Raw genomic sequence first — 20,016 nt, forward strand, 5'->3', positions numbered from 1 at the left:
TTTTTTTCTTCCTCAATTCCTTTTTTATTGCCTTTTTTTGGTATTTAGTTGAATATTTGTAGTATACTGTTTTGATTCTAGACTTCTTTTCTTTTCTGTGCCATTCTTAGTTATTTCCTTAGTGGTTACCTTGGGGATTACAATTAACATCTTAAACTTATAACAACCTAGGTTAAATAATGCCAACTTATTTACAATGGTATACATACACTCTGCCCTTACACATCTCTGTCCCTCTCCCTTTATATTGTTATTGTCATAAATAACACAGGTTTATAATTACTCTTCTATGCACTTGCCTTTAAAATAATATATGAAAAAGAGAGGAGTTACAAACCAAAAGTACAATAATATTGACTTTTATATTTTTTTTATGTAATTACCTTTATCAGCCTTCTTTATTTCTTCTTATGGCTTCAAGTTACTATCTAAAGTCTTCTCACTTCAGCCTGAAGGACTCCCTTTAGCATTTCTTGTAGTGTATGTCTACTGGTACTGAACTCCCTCAGCTTTTTTTTAAATCTAGGAATGTCTTAATTTTTCCTTCATTCTTAAAAGATAGCTCTGCTGGATATATAGAATTTTTGCTCGACAGCTTTTTCTTTCAGCACTTTAAATATGTTATTTCACTGCCTCCATGGTTTCTAATTAGAAACCAGATGTTAATCTTACTGAAGATTCCTTGTGTGTTATGATTTGCTTCTCTCTTGCTGCCTTCAAGATTCTCTCTACTCTTTGGTTTTTGACAGTTTGACTAAATGTGTCTTGGTGTGGGTCTAAGTTTATCCTTCTTGGAGTTCATTGAGCTTCTGGGATGTGTAGATTCATATCTTTCATCATACTTGTGAAGTTTATGGCCATTATTTCCTCAAATATTTTTCCTGCCTCTCTATCTCTCTTCTCCTTCTAGCACTCCTATGATGCCTATGTTGGTTTGTTCGATGGTGTCCCACAGGTCCCTCAGGCTGTTCATTTTTCTTCATTCTTTTCTCTTTCTGATCCTCAGATAATTTCAATTGTCTTATCTTCAAGTTCACTGATCCCTTCTTCTGCCTGTTTTAATCTGCTGTTGAGCCCCTCTCCAATAAATTTTTTATTTCAGTTACTGTACTTTTGAGTTCCAGCATTTGTTTGGTTCCTCTTTTTATAATTGATATCTTTTTACTGATATCCTCATTCAGTTTATGAATCATTTTCCTGACTTTCTTTACTTCTTTGTCCGTAGTTTACTTTAACTCACTACATATATTCAGGACAGCTGATTTATCATCTTTGACTAATAATTCCAATGTCAGAGCTTCCTTAGGGATAGTTTCAGTCAAATTCTTTTTTTCCTGTAAATGGGGCATACTTTCTTGTTTCTTTATATATTTTATAGTTTTGTTGGACATGGACATGTTGGACTGGACATTCTGAGTATTATAATGTGGTGGCTCTGGAAATCTGATTTTCCCACTCCTCAGGGAATGCTGTTGTTACTTGATGAAGGCTAAACTAGTCTGTTTGTTTAGTGATTGCTCCAAACTATTTTTGAAAAGTGCATTCTGTAGTTAGTGGCCTGACAGATTTCACCCAAAATAAAGAGGTATGTCATTAGGTGCTGTTGAGTCTATTTTAACTATAGTGACCCCATGTGAAAGAGCAGAAGAACCCCATAGGGTTTTCTTGGCTGTAATCTTTACAGAAGATCTTCAGGTCTTTTTCCTGCAGAGCCACTGGGTGGGTTTCAACCACCAACTTTCAGTTAGCAGCCAAGTGCTCAACTGTTTGCACCACCAGGGTTCCTAAAAGAGGCATATTGGCCCTTTAACCTGCTGCCACTGGGAGAAGCCACTGCTGCTGCAAGGGGTGAAATCACAGCAATCATCTGCACCAGTCCCTCAGGGCACTGCCAAACCAACTGAAATGTACAACCCCCAATCTTTAGAGGGCTAGGTCCCCTCTGCCTGCCGTAGCATCAACCCAGCCATTCTTGGAACATGGGCCACCATCTCCACCACTACAGTAGGGGTGAGGAATGGAGGATGGTAGCCAGTTGGCAATTGTGGCTTGCCTATGAAAGATCAGCAGCCTCTCCCTTCATCAGGCACTCCTTTGTTATGAGGTTGTTGTAAGTGTCCAATCAGATACCAGAATTCCAAAATAGTTTATTCCAATTGCTCTTTCCAGTTCAATTGTTGGTCTGGAGGAGAGACCAACCCCTAGAGCTTCTCACTCCACCATTTTGCGTGACATCACTCTCCATAAATGTTCTTTTAATACCTATAATTTCTTCAGTATTTCTTTATGGAAAAAAAAAAAGACACGTAAAAAGAGCTTTGAAGTCAACAGTCCTGCATTTGAAGGCTAGTGCTACCACTATTGGGTTAAGTTATACTTCTCATATTATGTATGTATGCCCAAAAGGGTTTGGGATAGTATGCCAAGAGATGTGGAAACGCACTGGCTAACCATGGTGATGTTCCTACATACCGTATTTTTACACAAATAACACCGGCGATCTGTGTTTTTTTGCGAACTGCGCCCTCCCCCCATTACATATTTACAGCAACATGTAAAAAAAATTAGCATGCTTACAAAAATACTTCATGGGGGGAAGGCATGGTTGGCAAAAAAAAAAAAAGTAGAACACGTGCTATCTGCGTGAAAATATGGTAATCATTTTTATTCAAACAATTGTTTTGGGTAAACATTTTTATGTTAAAATAAATACTATGATATTATGGAACAGAATGCAAATTGTGCATAAAGTTTTTATATAAACTATGAGACTTTAAAGAACATTTGCAATTCTGGTATGTTGCAATGGGTTAAGATTGCCAACATATCAAAATTAATATTCTTCCACCTTTGAGAGCATTTTAGCAGAAATGTTTGTAAAACAGTGACTTTACCTTTCAAGACTGAATTGTGTATTTATAAAAATACCACATGGGTTTTGTGAAGATTCAATAAAATAAATGAAAATTCACAGCATCTACCCTTGTACTGAATAGTTCTTAAATAACTATTAGGTGTGTGTCAGAGTAGAACTATGCTCCATAGGGTTTTCTTTTCAATGGCTGATTTTTTGAAACTTGACGTTTTTTCTGAGGGGCCTGTAGGTGAACTCGAATCTACAACCTTTCAGTTAGCAGAGAAGCATGTTAACCATCTGCACCACCTAAGGACTCCTTCAGCTAATAACAGTAGTGCAAAAATATTCAGCATTTTGCCATATTTAGTGCATTCCATTTTGAAGTATTAACCTTCATATAACACTTCAATCATCTCCTAATTTAACAAATACTAAGTCAAAATTAAACTCAGTATCTGTTAACTTCTAAGTCAAAAACAGTACAGTCCCAATGAGCAAATCTATTAAATTGTTAACAGATGTTGAATAACTACCTAATGTTTTAAACATCCCAGTAGACATTAGAATATTGGTGAAAAACAAGAAATTTTAGCTCCTAATCATATGTGAAGTTTCTCCTTCTAGTCAAAGACTCTGCTAGAGACTTTAAAAAATATTACAGGTAAAGATAACTATAAAGATGACTAATTGAATAAATGAAAAGAGTGAGAAAAAAGAAGGGTAGAGTTGAAAGCATTACAGAAATTTGAGGAAAGCATGCGACTTAGCCAATTATGTATACAGTACACACCATGGAGACAGAGTTTCTGATGTTAGTTTTATATTTTCACTTTCAGTATTTTTACTCTGTGATTAATTCTAAGTGTGTACTACATCTTAAGTGATATTTTTATAAGAGAAATTTCCTTTATAGATGTAACTATATGGAATGACCTAAGAATCATTAAGTAAATCTTTCCCTAGCCCTCCAAAAAAATCAATATATATTGATTTGTGGTAAGAAATACTCATTTGGCCACCAACTTTCCTAAAATAAGCTTATAAAATGAAAGAGAATTCCTATAAAATGTTTTTAAAATTTTTCAAAAAAAAGAACCACATAAAAGTGTTGAAAAAAATATTAGATTTCAATACATACGAGGGATCCCTACTTGTTGTTTTCTTATTGCTGGACCAATGTTCAGTTTCTTATCCTTATAATTAAGTTTTTCTGCCTAAAATAAAGAAGAAATAAATTGTTTTGTTTTTTTTTTTTGGCATTGTTATTTATAAAACCAATAAGGAAAAACTAGTGAGGAAGAATTTTTAAAATTCTGACTGTAACATTCTTTGAAGGCAGGAAAGCAAGTGAAAAGGGAAAAGTCTTGAGATTAAAAAAGATATGGGTCTCAATATTGGCTTCAATGCTCTGACCCTAATTCCTCATTTGAAACAGAGGACTTAGTAATATATAATTCAAATTCTATTTTCTCTATTAAAATTAAATGCTAAATTTGCCATAACTTAAAGTTATTACACTGAACTGCAGACTTTAGACTTTTTCTACACTCTTAGTTTAGATACAATATTCAATAGAAAGAAAATAATTTTAAGTAACCTCTAGGAACCTATGTTTATAGTGTTTTTAATTGAAAATCCTACTAAAACTTCACAAAAGACAACTTCAAGTTCTTAGTTTAAACGAAGTGAAAATTATATTAAAACTTCAATACCATGCCCATGTAATGATTTGGAACCTGTTCTTCTGCAGATAAAGTTTCTCTTTAATCTTTTTTTTTAATACAATTTGTTTTGGAGACTGATGTCCATCTTAAAATGCAAGTACTTTTTTTTTTAGTAATTGATCACTATATAGGAACTCTGCTATTAAAATAAATACCTTAAGAGATTAGTTTCAAAGAAAGAAGTTCTAAAAGTGAAGTTAAATACATCAAAACATCTTACCTCTTGTAAAATTTTTTGTGCATCTTCTTGTGTTTCAAACGTGATGAAGCCATACCTAAATAAATGCATGAATTATTTTCTTAAACTATTATATTAGTGTTACATTAAGATTCCCCCAAATTTTGATTTTTAAGAATAGGCCACTATAGGAGTATCTTTCTGTGGTGCACCAGGACGGAAATTTAGGGGAATCATTCACAGCTTAAGATGGTCACCTTCCTCTTAGAGACACAGACAAAAAGACAAAAAAAAAAAAAAAAGAAGCCAGGGATATCTTATAACACTTTTAGCCTTGAGCTGTATCTAAGGCAGGATAGCATGACAAATTAATAGGTTGGCTTATAAACTGGGATGCAATGAACTTCAGTCTAGACCAATAATCTCTTTTTAAAATTATAAGAGTTTGGCTTAAACAGGAATCAAAGTAGAAAAAAAAAAACTTAAAAAAACTAAACTAAAATTTTTAACACAAAATATCTTACATTGGTAAATGGGTATGCAGGCTTACTATGTAATTATTATTAGAGATATAAATTAGTAATGGAAATACATATTAGTATATTTCTTATTTCCTTCTATAGTATCTGTTAAAAAATATGTACAACTGAGACTTTTCATGTGATTGCTACCTTCAGAGTTCAATTTATATAAGTTCATTTTTAAGGATACAAATACATGATATATGCCATGTCCAAAGAGCCAAAATTAGTTAAAGAGAAAGAAATAAAAGTATTTCTCCAAAGCATAATTTCTAATTATGGAAACTTAAGGAAACATTTTTGAATAGTGCTAAATTTCTTGACTACTAATTTCTTCAATTTATAATTACTGTATTATAGAAAAAATTCCATTTTCTGACTAAGGAATTTTGCTTTTTCTACTATCCCAAACTTTAAACAAGAGCTATCAGGGTTTCCAAACAAGAGCTAAGGACGTATTTTTACATAAAATTTTTTGGTAGAACACATACACCACCCAGTGGAAAAAACATAAAATACAGTGCACATTTTCATGTATTTTTTTTAAACGATAAAATATGGATACTACCAAAATAATGCAAATTCTATTAGCCAACAAAATTGATACAGTCTTAATTCATCTTAATGTTGTTTGGCAATCTGAAGAAATACCTCATCTGTTTAAAGATAACCTCCCTGTAGGATCTGATCTCTTTCAGAATGCCCATCTGTAACACTTAATGTTCCTCACGAATATTTTTTTCTATCCACTTCATTGGTACCTTTTCTAATGCCTATGAATACATATGTTTTGCCTTTCTTGCAAGAAAACAAACACAGTCCTTCATTGATCTCCACTGCCTTATCCATTTTTCACTTTGTAGTCAAACTCCTTTAAATGAGTGCTCTATGCAAATCACCTTTTCCCTCTCTGAAATTTGGCTTTTGTACACACCAATCCACTAATGCAACTCTAAGATCATTAGACATTTCTGGATAAATGCTGCTGCTTTTTTCTAAATTTTTATTCTCAATACAGCAATAAAAATCAGTCTCACAGAGTTATATTTCTCATATTAGTTCCATACTAGGTCTCTGAGGCACAGCCAACAGCCATTCTCTTGGGGTTTGCTGTTTTAAAACAAAGTTCTCTATAGTCTAAAGTAGGGATATAATTCCAAACGTATCTGATTCCTTTAGCTTCTGGTTCCTTAGCTACTGGACATTAGGTCCTCCAATATTAAGTTCTTGCTACCTAACATGGTCCCTCAGCCTATCCAAGAACAGCTTTCAAACTAATTAAGGAATACTATAGTGTCCCCTTCCCTTCAAAATACACACTCACAGGTACACACACATACTATCGAGCAAATGTGAGAAACAGGGGGGAAGAAGAGGGAATGAAATTGTTAAAAAAAAAAAAAAAAGGAATCAAAGTAAGTTAGTAAACAAAACCTAGTAATCCAATAAAATAAAAATGATAATTCTATGTATTATCTTTAGTGATACTAACCCTTTGGACACTCCAGCTCTGTCGTTTACAATTTTCACTTCTTTTACAGACCCATACTGGGAAAAAAATTTTCTTAAGTCATTTTCATTTGTCTAATGGCATAAAAAGAAAATATGAAAAAAACATTTTTTTAATTGAAAAAAGATTAGACAACTCTTATACTTGTCTTGAAGACATAAAAAGCTATAAATAATAAGAATACAAGAATGCCTCTCATTATAAAAAGAATGTGTGAAAGCATTAGGTTATTAAAATAAACACCTTGCTTGATGTAGTAATTATGTTGTTAAATTGTTACCATATCAATCTAAAATTTTTAACCTGAGTTATTTTAAAACCACAAAGAACTCACTATTTAAAGGACTCTTTCAGTGGTTCTTGTTCTCTAGTTGGTCAGTTTTTCAACAACAACTTGAATTAGGCATGGCTATTTTTTTTTTTTATAAATATATATTAAAACAATTTGGATTAGGCATGGCTGTAAATATATATTAAAACAATTTGGATTAGGCACGGATATATAACGGAGCCCTGGTGGTGCAGTGGTTAAGAGCTCAGTTGCTAATCACAAGGTTGGAGTTTGAATCCACCAGCCGCTCCTTGGAAACCCTATGGGGCAGTTCTACTGTGTCCTACAGGGTCGCTATGAGTCAGAATCGACTCCACAGCAACGAGCTTGGGTTTGGTTTATAAATATACACTAAGTGCATGCTACTACCGACTCTTCTGGCTTAGGAAGGCCCATAGTTGTGGTAGATTATGTTGGCCTACACCACTTGCTCTATTTTAATCAGCATAGGCCCCAGAAGAGTTGGGTCTTAGGAAAGGTATATATATTTCCAAAGGTAGTTGAGCTCAACTTGTGATAAGAAGGAGTGTTTATAAGATTTAGTTATCATATAATTTACCTGTACTCAATACCCATTTTCAGCTAATTACAGACATCATGATGATTATTAAGAATTAAAATTTGAATCATAATTAGACTTGTATAAGATATCTACAAAGATAGTTTTGCATATTTGAAATACTGAAATACTCTCATATTAGACTCATATCATCTTTTCCCAAAGTATTCACCTTATAGTCACTGTAATTTAATTTTCTGTTTCAGCTATAACTGTTTGCCCTCAAGAGTAATTTTATATGTCCTTAGAATTTTTCTTTTAAATTTATACGCATGGGAAAAGAGCCATGCTTAATAGCAGAGCAATGCCTCTTGAGTTCTACTGCTACCTTACTTATATGTACTATTGTTTTTTTTTAGTTGGTAACATAAACCAAACCATAAAACCAAACCTGTTGCCATCTAGTTAAGTACACCTCATAGTGACCTTATAGGACAGAGTACAGCTGCCTCACAGGGTTTCCAAGGAGCAGCTGGTGGATTCAAACTACCATCCTTTTGGTTAGAGGCTGAGCTCTTAACCACTGCACCACCAGGGCTCCAGTTGGTAACATAAAGCCTGCCAAACTGGATGATGACAAACACTGAGTTAATCTAAGATTAAATGATTGCCTTTTATTTCAATAAACTCATAACAGAATCAATGCTAGAATAAGAACTTATGTTAGAAATCTGAAAACATTACTTCAAACTATTCTGTGGTAAAGAATCACTAACTCAATTTCCCAGCTCGATTTCTTCATTGAGAAGTAAGGACTTAGAAAGATGTCAGTGATAACTAAATGATGACTAAATATTAAGGGGCATAGGCTGTAGGTGTCTAAATATAAGAAGTTAAAAAAAATTAAGACTGCTTGCTACTACAGTAAACTATTTCCATGCTTCAAAAGGACATAAAGGAGAGTGCCCTAGCAGTTACCTTAAAGCTATGACCACACTGTAATAAGGAACTCCGAAATTAATATTGTAGATGATAGTCTTCAGTAACTGAGAACACCATACAAATTTTATATTTATTGATGTATTTTTGAAAATATACGAAGCTATTATAATGTAAATTAATTCTAAACAAGAATACCCAAGTTGAATATTTTTGGACAGCCATTAATATTTTCCATAGAAACAGAAAATCTTTAAAATAAGCATTTCATGAGAAATCTTTTTTTTTTTTTCGTTTTTACTGAAATAATTACATACTTGGTTGTAAGTCATTATTTTGGCTAATACACTAAAAGCATAACATTTTCTTGTACGGGAGAAAGGTAATTCATTTAAATTGCTACAGGTTGATTATATAGCAATAACCAGTTGCTGTCCAGTCTGTTCTAACTCATGGCGATCCCATGCGTGTGAGATTAGAACTGTTTTCCTACAGCTTTTCAATGGCTGATTTTGGGAAGTACATTGCCAGGCCTTTCTTCTGAGGCACCTCTGGGTGAAATACAGCCTCTAACCTTATGGTTAGCATCTGAATGTGATAGCCACTCAAATCAGCTACAGAATCCTATGCAGAAATATTAAGTTATAAAGATCATACCCTAATGGCACAAGGATTTTTTAAATTAAAAAATACAAACCCACTACCTTTGAGTTGATTCTGACTCAGAGCGACCCTATAGGACAGAGTAGAACTGCCCGATAGAGTTTCCAAGGAGCACCTGGTGGGTTTGAACTGCCGACCTCTTGGTTAGCAGCTGTAGCACTTAACCACTATGCCACCAGGGTTATAACTTTCCCTGTAATTTCCAATATGTAATATGGAAGTCTGGATATCTTTCTATTTATCTATTTGGAAGTAAGGGGATTCCACTTAGAGTATTCGAGCATATCTTTCTTGTAGGTAGTCACCATTACCTCCTATATGACAGTGCTGTAAAATATCTCACAATGTTTCTTTGAAAGAGTGAAATGGCCGATTATATAATTTTAATACTATAAGATGTATTTAAGATGCTTTATTATGATAAGGGCAGAGGACATTTTTGGTGATCCAATTCTGAGTTAAATCATAGAAAGCAATTTGCTCAGGAAATTCTTGAACACTGGGTCCCCATGACTTGGAACAGACTGGACAGCAACTGGTTATTGGATATGGCTAAATTGTTTTTTAATTGTCTTCTTTTAAAAATTATGATCACACATTATTTGGGCTACTGGAGTATTACTCAAGAAAGTATATTAGTGTAGCATGGTAAAATGAAGAATGTAGAGCTATGAGTCAGGAAACAGTCTAGTATTCACTTTGCCACTAATCAGCTAGGAGCCTATGTCAAGTCAATGAGCCTCAGTTTCCTGGTATGTGAAACTGGACAATTATATACGCCCTACTTTAATTACACAGCTGTTGAAAAGATTACTTATATTAAGACAATTCGAAACCTACTGATCATTATGCAAATACATTCTTATTTTTATAGCTACACAAAGAAACAAGTTTCTGAGAAATAAAACAACTTCTAATGCAAAAAAATGCTATATTAAGTGCATAAATAGATACCTTAAAGTCAATTCCTCCTACAAAGATGCGATTAGGGATTACTGTTCCATATCTTGGGGCACTTGTTGGGTTATTCAAAGGAACAGGTGACACAGGATTAGGGGATGGAGACAATGAATCTGTTTGCGTCTGATTTGATGTTTGCTGTAAAATAGAATTCTTTTAACCTTTTAGCACTGACACAAGTTTTGATGCAGGTTAAGACAATGTATCTTTCAAAAAGACAAGTCATTTAGACAAAACTTAGTATTTTAAACATTACTTTTATCTGAATATAATGCAGATTATAATTAGAGCTAACAGCTTTTGGGGCAACACAACATATAGTAAATATTTCTCAACTACAATCTACTTAATCACAGAAAAAATCTTATGGAGAAATATTAAACTCAGAAAGAATTTTGAGAAAGAGAAAAGCAGTTCTGGACAGATGGGAGCTGGCCTGGCACAACCAGCTAGGCCTTGATATTATTTGGAGTTGGCCTGGTACTTCTACTAGGCCAATAGCTAGGCTGTGGTTTTCTCTTGTTACGAGAATACCAACATCAGACAAGGACACTCTGTGATTGTGATGGATCAAATGAAAACAAAACCATTCCATAATCATGCCTGAACATTGACAAAAACAAGAGTATTGTCCAAACAACAAAAATGATCAAATATCCCTTTGTCCTGGCTGATTTGAGTGACTGCTTCTTTTTTTTTTTCCTAACCAATCATAGCTTTAGCCTCAATATATACTTTTTTGCTTTCTACATAAGAATTCTTAACATACCCAACCAAAGAATTCCTACTTCCTGACAACATGTAATCCACAGCAAAGCCTTTCTTTCTTAAACCTTCTACAAAAATCACCTAACACAAGCCTAAGTCCTACGATAAGTTATTTCGAACACCCTCTTACTGAGGGCCTCCATGGCTCCCCATAGTATATGTCCTCCCTTATTGCAAAGAGTCATTCAACTACAGGTATATTCCTAGTGCTTTCTGGCTAAAGGGCATTGACAAGTTAATAGAGAAACTCTGACAAGTTTAAGTTCACTGTTTTTCAGCTCTAAAGTGGAATTTTTAAATGCCCCGTCAATTTGAAGATTGAACTGATTTTGTAAAGAAATGTTATTTTATAATTCATAGTCATAACTACTTACACCAAAGAACTCAGCTCAGTACATGTTCATATGTTCACAATTATAACTCAGAGAACCTAATTTAAATTTTAATAAATATATCTTAATATACAAGCCTTTGTACAATGGCAAGATAGTAGACTCTTAAGGTCCATCTGAAACAAAAGACTTGAGAATAGAATTTTAAAGAGAAACCAATTCAACAACTTGCAAATTATTTTCCTTCAGGGAACATTATTTGGAATTCTGAGTCAGTCTAACATATTAAATGACTGCTTCAAAAAACTTGAAGTTCATGATTCCAGTGCTCTGAGAAATAAATACATGAACACAAATAGGTAGGGGAGTTGTTCGTTTTCACATCTGTTCTCTTTCACTTCATTGGCCAATAAAACCACCATCCCTATCTTAATCTCTGCAAGATGTACAGGTAAATAGCCAGTGGTGGCTATGGGGCTACAGGCTGCACCTCATAGGCTCTTTTCTATCCAGTCTTAAGGGTGGGGGGTACATACAGCCTAAGAAGGGAGTTTTTTAAAGCACAGAAAAGCCACCACATTTAATAATTTCCATGTTGTAGTTTCCAATTAGAAAAATTGAGAACCTCATCTTAAAAGTATCCTCTCCAGGTATCTGTGGGTTATTTATAACCTCAGTCACTTTACTCAGTAGGATATGGTGCTCAGTTAGAATGGATGAACCCATGAAGTATCAATGGGACACTCAGTGTAATTTTTCAAACTGTGGATTTTTATTGTTAGAGATAACACTTTGTTTCTTTACAGAGTGTAGACCTAACCTGTTTGTTAAATTGAAAATAAATGTCTTCACAAAATTCTTTTCTTAAAAACAAAATTAGAGTTCAACGGATGAACTCATTTATCCTCAAATTTGAGTAAATGTCAAGTCCCATTATTTTTCATTGAAAGAGGGATGAAATAAACAGCAATGAACAGAGTTCTTTATTTCCAATTTTGAGAAACTAGACAAAGGTTTAAAACAAACAAAAACCTCACTGAGAAAAGGAAAAGTCAACTTTTACACCCAATTCACATCATTCTCCAGTTTCTAAGGATCCTACTTTATTGTGGATTTCAAATGCTTTATTTTTCCCCTTACCGTTTATCACTTTGTTACATACTACATAATTTACTTCTTATATTTATCGTCTCTTCCACTAGAATGTAATGTAATGTTTATGAGGGCATGATCTAAAGTAGTGATGGGTACATATGAGGTGCTCAGTAAAGATTTGTCGAGTGAATGAATAAATAATTTCTTCAGGAGAGCCTGCTATAGAGACTGAGAACTGAAGAATACACGATGACCAATAGCCTAGTAAAAACTGCAGGTAACAAACCTCAAGCAGAGGCAGCATTTAAGCTCCTTAGAGAAGGATATAGATGCATTGAATTAAGCAGTAAAAAAAAAGTCACAAATTCTGCTGGCAATAATTTTGAAAGGGTATGAAAGCATCTAAATAAGCGATACTATTGGGCAGGTCTACTCTGTCCTATGGGGTCGCTATGAGTCGGAATCGATTCGACCGCAAAGGGTTTATTGGGTGAGAAGTAAAGCTCCCGCGATTAATAAAGCTTTCAGCACTAACAGAAACCAAACCTATTGCCCACAAGTCTATTCCAGCCCATGGCGACCATATAGAACAAAGCAGAATTGACCCCCAGGGCTTCCAAGGAGCGGCTGATGGACTCGAACTGTCACCTTTAGGTTAGCTGCCGAGCTCTTAACCACAGCACCACCAGGGCTCCTCCAGCACGAAACAATTTATTAAAGTTCACCTCCAGGGGTAGTGTTTTCTCACTGCCTTCTCCCCTTGAGAACTACGAAATCTATACGCTACTTTGCAAATGAAGACAACAGGAAGAAGGCGGGCTAACCGTCGCAGTCAAGGCCTCGGCGCTCCTTCCCCTGAGAGGCCAGTAAGTTGAGGCGCTGGGGAAAATGGCCGCAGAGACACCTTCCTCGGGTTCTCTCGGGTCATCGTGGACTTGGGCACTGACACGAGGATCCACCTCCTCCCCACCAAAGTGCGGGAGGGAAAAGAAGGCCAACCAGCGAGAAATTTTGCTCTGCAAACCCGCCAAAAGCAGTGGCGGGAACCCTCAACGGCACCGACCCCGGCGTCGGCCTCGTGCGCAGCAGGCCCGGCGGGCCTCGCGTGGCGCGCGCTGATTGGCCGCCGGTGGGGCCCGGGGCGGGGGTGCGGCGACAAGTTGCCATGGCCCCTCGGGTCCACAGGGCCGCCTGAGCCTCCTCGTCGGGCGGGCCCTGACTGGTTCCTGTGCGCTGGCGCTAGTGTCTCCTCGGCCTACCCGAGCCACAGGTCCCCCTCCTATCTCCCAGGTCCCTCAGGCCTCCTAGTCCCCACCGAGAGGTCGGGGAGAGGAGGCATTGGCCGCTCTGGCTGCTCCTGGCCTGGGCGGCTGGGCGGACTCCTGCCGGAGGGAGAGAGTGTCAAAGACGCTGCTGAGCCCAGTTTCGGCGGGAAAGCGGTTTATTTGGTCCGGTGCACATGGCCGAGCCACCGGCCGCCTCTGGAAACCTCCCAGCCCTTTCTGAGAGTCCCCGGCCTGCCCACAGCCACTCTAGGCCCTGCGGCCGCACCTTTCCAACCCCACGATACGACCCTAGGATACAACCCGACCCGGCCTGTAGGCAGGCGACTCTTCGCGACTGTCGCTGGGTTACCCTGGTCATGTTTCTTCCCACAAAACAGCGGGAGTTTGGAATCTACACGTCGCCCTTCCAGCCCCTCAGGGATGGACGGGGCCCACATTGCTCCCCTGGGCCCCGGGGCCCAGACCGCCGTACTCACCGCCCCGGACTCAGTCTCCATCTTCTCTGAGCTTCAAAAATGAGGGGAAAAGAACGGACACCTAAAGTTTGAAAGCGCCTTCACACTAAGGAAGCAACACCACGTTACCCGACAGGGGACTCTCTTCCCCTGGCGGCGACGGCGGCAGCGGTAACTGCAGAGGCGCAGGCTGGGACCTGGGGCCTGAACCTGCCACCTGGGGGAGGGAGGGGCAGACGGAGGCAGGCGGCGTCGCCTCCGGCGGTGGGTGGTGGTGCGGCCGGGCGCCGCAAGTAGGGGAGGGACGCGGGCGGGCGGATTTCAGCTTGGCCTGGGTCACGCAGCTGGGACGTCTCAGGGGCAGAGCACGCCGCTGTTCAGGACGGGCCTGGAGGGCTCGGTTCTGAGGCCACTCTCGCTTGCTTTCAGACGGCTGGAGAGGAGAGAGCGAACGGTTATGCAAAGCTCCATGCACTGCACGCCTTTCCCTCTTCTCCCCTTTAAAGACGAAGAGTCGGCCTCTGGGAGTGCAAGGCTTCGAGAGGTTGAGGCGACCCCAAGGCTTTACTAAGGAGCGAGAAGCTGGTGGAGGGACGACTTTCGAAGGCTGATGCAAAGCGAGGAGGGAAATTTCCAGAGTCAAACTCTGGCCCCCGGAGCCTGACGTGCCAAACTCGGGGATTCGAGAAGCCGCGGTGCCGCGATGCACCTGTTGTCGCCGTCACTCATCCCTGCCGAGCGGGCGGGGGCAGCGCAGGCGACTTGGCGAGGCTGCCGTGCAGTCCCGTCCGGGCTCCGGCATCCGCCCCAGGCCAGCATCCTGGGCCACTCCCGGGGGGGCTCGACCCAGGCGAGCATTGCTGGGCCGCAGTACAGCCTCGGGGACAGGCCAGGGATGAAGCCACGCTCGCTCCTGAGGATGTGAGGATTGTACGACATGGCTGGAGGGGCTGTAGCCTCCAGTAGGCTCAGATCTCCTTTGAAAGAAGTCTGCTTTGTAAAGAATATTTCTAAAAGGTAGCTGAGACTTTATATTCATACATCTGTATCTATATGTATAGCTAAATCCCAAAAGAAAAATAATGGGATTTGAATTTTACTCAAATTTGAGAACAAATGAGTTCATCCATTGAACTCTAATTTTGTTTTTAAGAATTTTGTGAAGACACACATACAATCATGTTGTAAATAATGACAACTAGGTAAGCTTATGCAATAGGAGCCCTGGTGGCACAGCGGTTAAAGCTCTTGGCTGCTAACCAAAAGGCTGCGGTTAGAGTCTACCAGCCGCTCCGTGGGAGAAAGATGTGGCAGTCTGTAAAGATTTGCAGCCTCGGAAACTATGGGGCAGTTCTACCCTGTCCTATAGGGTCACTACTCCAGGGCAGTGGGTCTGGTTTGGTTTTTTGAAGCTTATGCAAAATAATAATTGTTATTATAAAAAAACTAGAAAAAAAAGTTTTTTTTTTTTTTTTTTTTTAGGGTCACTACTCCAGGGCAGTGGGTCTGGTTTGGTTTTTTGAAGCTTATGCAAAATAATAATTGTTATTATAAAAAAACTAGAAAAAAAAGTTTTTTTTTTTTTTTTTTTTTTATTATAGCTACCATTTATCAAGAGCTCACTTTGTTCCAGGCACAATGCTTTATAATCACTCTCGTTCTCCCAGCAACCCCTCAGCAGATACTCGTATTGTCTTCATTTTATAGGTGAAGAAACGGTGGTTTGGAGGTTAAGTAACTTCATCAAGGTTTAAAATTACAGATTTAACTGTGGGTCTGTCTGACCTCAGTTGGTGGTCTTAAACCATTTTGCCATATATTTTAAAAAAATCAGCAGCAACAACTGTTAAAGGTTACATCAGTAATAACTTTGTACTCTCTATTGCAAAAATTTGAGTTCGGGTTATTTTACTTTCAAGATAAAGGGTTAAAATATAAGAGAGAGACTTTGTTAATTTTTAGCCTGTTCAAAGATTAGCTCTTCTTCATATTATTTACCAAAAATAAACTGGGAAACATATTTTTGTTCATTGAATAAACTTCAGCTAAAGCATCCTAGAAGTCATTATAGTCAATGTAAGCTCATTTTCTCAGGTTTTAGTTTCTGTGGAAACAGAGAATACAAATTCAAATTAAATTTAAAATTCATATTTAGAGCAAAATAATTTTACTGATCAATGCCATTAGAATTGATCTTCTTTGGGTACTTTTTCCAGTAGAAAAGATGGATTTGAATAGATATTACTATACTCTTTTTCCCAAGCTCCTCCTTTTTTTATCTAAAAACACTTGTTTTTTAATTTTTTTACTATTTTAGTACTATTACTTCATTTTTTAGAGCAGTTTTAATTTTACAGAAAGTACAGAGAGTTCTCATATTCCACCTCTTCCCACTCCCTGCACACAGTTTCTCCTATTAACACCTTGCATTTGTGTGGTACATTTTTTACAGTTGATGAACTAATATTGCTACATTCTTATTAACTAAAGTCCATAGTTTTTCTTAGGGCTAATTCTTTGAAATTACTTATTTTTGAAGACTATATTCTGTAAGTTATTCACCACAGTAGGTATTCAGCCTGACACACTACCCAACGAAATTTAGAGAACAACTGTATTCCAAGGCCTGTGTTGGGGGCTATGAGAATATACTGTTTTTTCTAACTCTTAATTCTGACACCAAAAGGTATTTGTGATTTTCAAACTTGGATAAATCACTTATTTTATACAATTCAATTCAACTTTTCAGACATTTATGGAGTTCCTATTATGTGTAATAAGTAATGCTATGACCTCCTGTCTGTCAGCCTGTCGTACTGTGATGGCTTGGGTGTTGCTATGATGCTGGAAGCTATGCACTGGTATTTCAAATACCATAAGGGTCAGCCATGGTGGACAGGTTTCAGCAGAGCTTCCATACTAATATAGACTAGGAAGAAAGCCAGTGAAAACCCTATGGATCACAACAAAATATCGTCTGATATACAGCTGGAAGATGAACCCCTTTGGTTGGAAGGCACTCAAAATATACAGTGGCTGTAACAGTGGGACTCAACATACCAACAATTGTGAAGATGGTGCAGGACCTGGCAGTGTCTTCATTCTGTTGTACATGGGGTCGCCATGAGTTGGAGCCGACTTGACAGCAACTAACAATAACACGGGAGTTACAAAGATGAGCAAGATCAAAGCTCTGTCCTCAAGATATTTTCCACCTAAAACCAAACTAAACCTGTTGCTGTCGAGTCGAGTCCAACTCAAAGAGACCTTATAAGACAGAGTAGAACTTCCCCATAGGGTTTCCAAGGCTGTAATCTTTATGAAGCAGACTGCTACATCTTTCTCCCACCTAGTGGCTGGTGGGTTGAAACAACCAAGCTATTTCACTTAGCAGTAGAGCTCTTAGCCGCTGCACCACTAGGGCTCCTTATTTATAATCTAAAAAAAAAAAAATTGTGGAGTCAATTCTGACTCATAGCGACCCTATAACAGAGTAGAACTGCCCATAAGGTTTCCAAGGAGTGACTGGTGGATTTGAACTGCCGACCTTTTGGTTAGCAGCCATAGCTGTTAATCACTGTGTGGCCAGGGCTCCATCTACAATCCGCAACTTACGGAAAATTCAAAATAATAATTATATTTAAAATATGCTTACGATAAAATGCAAGCAGGGTAGAATAAGTGATATATCAACTACCATCAAAGGCCTGGGAGAGCACAGAAGATGGCATGGTGGAGCATGGTGTCCAGGCCTGGGTAAAGGCACCATCATGGCTGGAACCTTGGTCTTGGTGGAAGGTGGGAAGAAAGCTATTGAGCTTCTATCATGCACTTTCTCTCTCATTGGAAATCTTAGAGAGGAAAAGTGACTCACCTAGTCACATTGCTAGTAAGTGGTGAATGCAGTTTTCAAAACTTAATTCTATTTGACTCCATTGCCCATGCACAGTTCACTCTGCCAAGTTTTTTTTTTTTTTTTTTTTTTAATAGGGAGCTAGAATTTTATTCTGGAGACCTTTGCAAATGGGGGCCATTGAAGGTGTTTGAACTATGAAGTTATATAATCAATCCAAATTTGGGAAGATATTCTCAGACCAGAGAACAGTGTTTGAGGAATAGAGACTAGAAAAAGAATTGAATTAAGAGAAGGAAACTGCTCAAGCGAGAAGCAGTAGGAATCTGAATAAAGGTGGCAACAGTGGGGAAGAAAAAAAAAAAAAAACAAAAAAAAACCCTGGGAAAAGTTTAAGAAGATACCATTAAAAGACCCTCAGCAAAAAGGATTGACACAGTGGCTGCAGCAATGGGCTCAAACATAGCAATGATTGTGAGGATGGTATAGGACTAGGCAACATTTCATTCTGCTGTATGTAGGGTCATTGTGAGTCCGAACCTACTCGATGACACCTATCAACAACAGCTCTCCATCTTGCTTGCCTTATCTTTACTGGCAGCTCTCTCCTTCCTGACTCTTGAGTTTTTTAGCCTTAGATTCTAACTCTTAATATCTACTTCAGGCTGCCCTTTTCTTGAGAATCCTTAGGATGCTTTCTGTAGCTTACAGATGCAGATAACCACTGCGTGCCTCTCATGGGCCAGCCTTTATGCCAAGGCCTGGGATATGGCGATGATTAAGACCCAGTTCTTGGTCTCCAGCAGCCTGTAGCCTAGTGAGAGAAGCAGCTAAGTAAATAGAAAGTTTATACATTCAGAGTGCTAAGCACAGCAGTAGAAGAGTTGCCAGGTGCAGAGGTAGCCCAGACCAGGCTGTGACTTAGCTTCTTAGATCAAATGACATGAAAAGACATTTAGAAGATGCCTCTGCTTCCATTTTATTTGTTTCCTGTTTCCAGGTCTATTAACCTATTATTTTATTTTGGAGGATTATTAGGAGCTTTACGATGGATGGGTGTTGAAATAAGAGAGGTGAGGGGGAGGGCTTAAAAAAATCTGCCTTAAAGTAGCAAGGAGACCAGTTCAGATTTCCTTTACAGGGAACACAATACTTATCACGGATGTGATCTAGACTGGAGAAATATCTGATTTATTGGAAAATGTCTTTTTAAAATATTACTTGGTTGATTTGATTATGCTGTTTACTATGAGCAACTATTTAGACATAAGAAAATATAACACTTGCTGTCTAGTATAAAGTAGGTGCTCAGTAAATATTTGTAGAATAAAGGAATAAATGAACAGATAACACTCATCCCACCCTCCACTTTATCCCCACTCCCACCATTTAGCTCTTACTTTAGAGACTTGTAAGAGACAGTTTTCTTCCCATTCTAAGCCTTCAGAAGCTCACCGCCTGAACTAACCTCTTATCGTTTTTCTCAGTAGCGTGAGATCAGACACTTTCTCACTCTTGTCTCTCAGAAGTTAATTAAGGGTACATTTTTTAATTTATTTTACTTATTTGTGTGTGCGCTTTAGATGAAGGTTTACAGAGCAAATTAGTTTCTCGTTAAACAATTAATACACATTTTTTTGTGTGATATTGGTTGCCATCTCCACAACATGTCAACACTCTCCACTTCTCAACCGTGGATTCCCCATTAGCACATTTCCTGTCTCCTTCTGCCTTCTCATCCTTGCCCCTGGGCTGGTATGCCCATTTAGTCTCCTTTTTGTTTTATGGGCTTCTCTAATCTTTGGCTTAAGAGTGAACCTCAGAAGTGACTTCAGTACTGAGTTAAAAGGGTGTCTGGAGGCCATACTCTCGGGGTTTCTCCAGTCTCTGTCAGATCAGTAAGTCTGGCCTTTTTTTTTTTCTCTGTAAGTTAGAATTTTGTTTTACGTTTTTGTCCAGCTCTGTCCGGAACCCTCTATTGTGATCTCTCTCACAGCAGTCGGTGGTAGCCAGGCACCATCTACTTGTGCTAGACTCAGTCTGGG

The 20,016-nt window shown here is 38.1% G+C and overlaps 2 protein-coding genes across 3 annotated transcripts in view; one reads left to right on the top strand and one right to left on the bottom strand.

The window, feature by feature from the left end:
• Positions 1-11,093, bottom strand: part of BOLL (boule homolog, RNA binding protein) — a 65,670-nt gene extending 54,577 nt beyond the window's left edge. The window contains 5 exon segments of the mRNA XM_049887610.1: positions 3,996-4,071; positions 4,802-4,856; positions 6,773-6,864; positions 10,177-10,320; positions 11,073-11,093. Coding sequence (XP_049743567.1) covers positions 3,996-4,071; positions 4,802-4,856; positions 6,773-6,864; positions 10,177-10,320; positions 11,073-11,093 — 388 coding nt within the window.
• The window catches only part of PLCL1 (phospholipase C like 1 (inactive)), a 499,112-nt gene that overhangs the window by 77,013 nt on the left and 402,083 nt on the right, over positions 1-20,016 (top strand). The window lies entirely within an intron of this gene.

This window comes from Elephas maximus, chromosome 6 (genome assembly GCF_024166365.1).
Source record: "Elephas maximus indicus isolate mEleMax1 chromosome 6, mEleMax1 primary haplotype, whole genome shotgun sequence".
NCBI lineage: Eukaryota > Metazoa > Chordata > Mammalia > Proboscidea > Elephantidae > Elephas > Elephas maximus.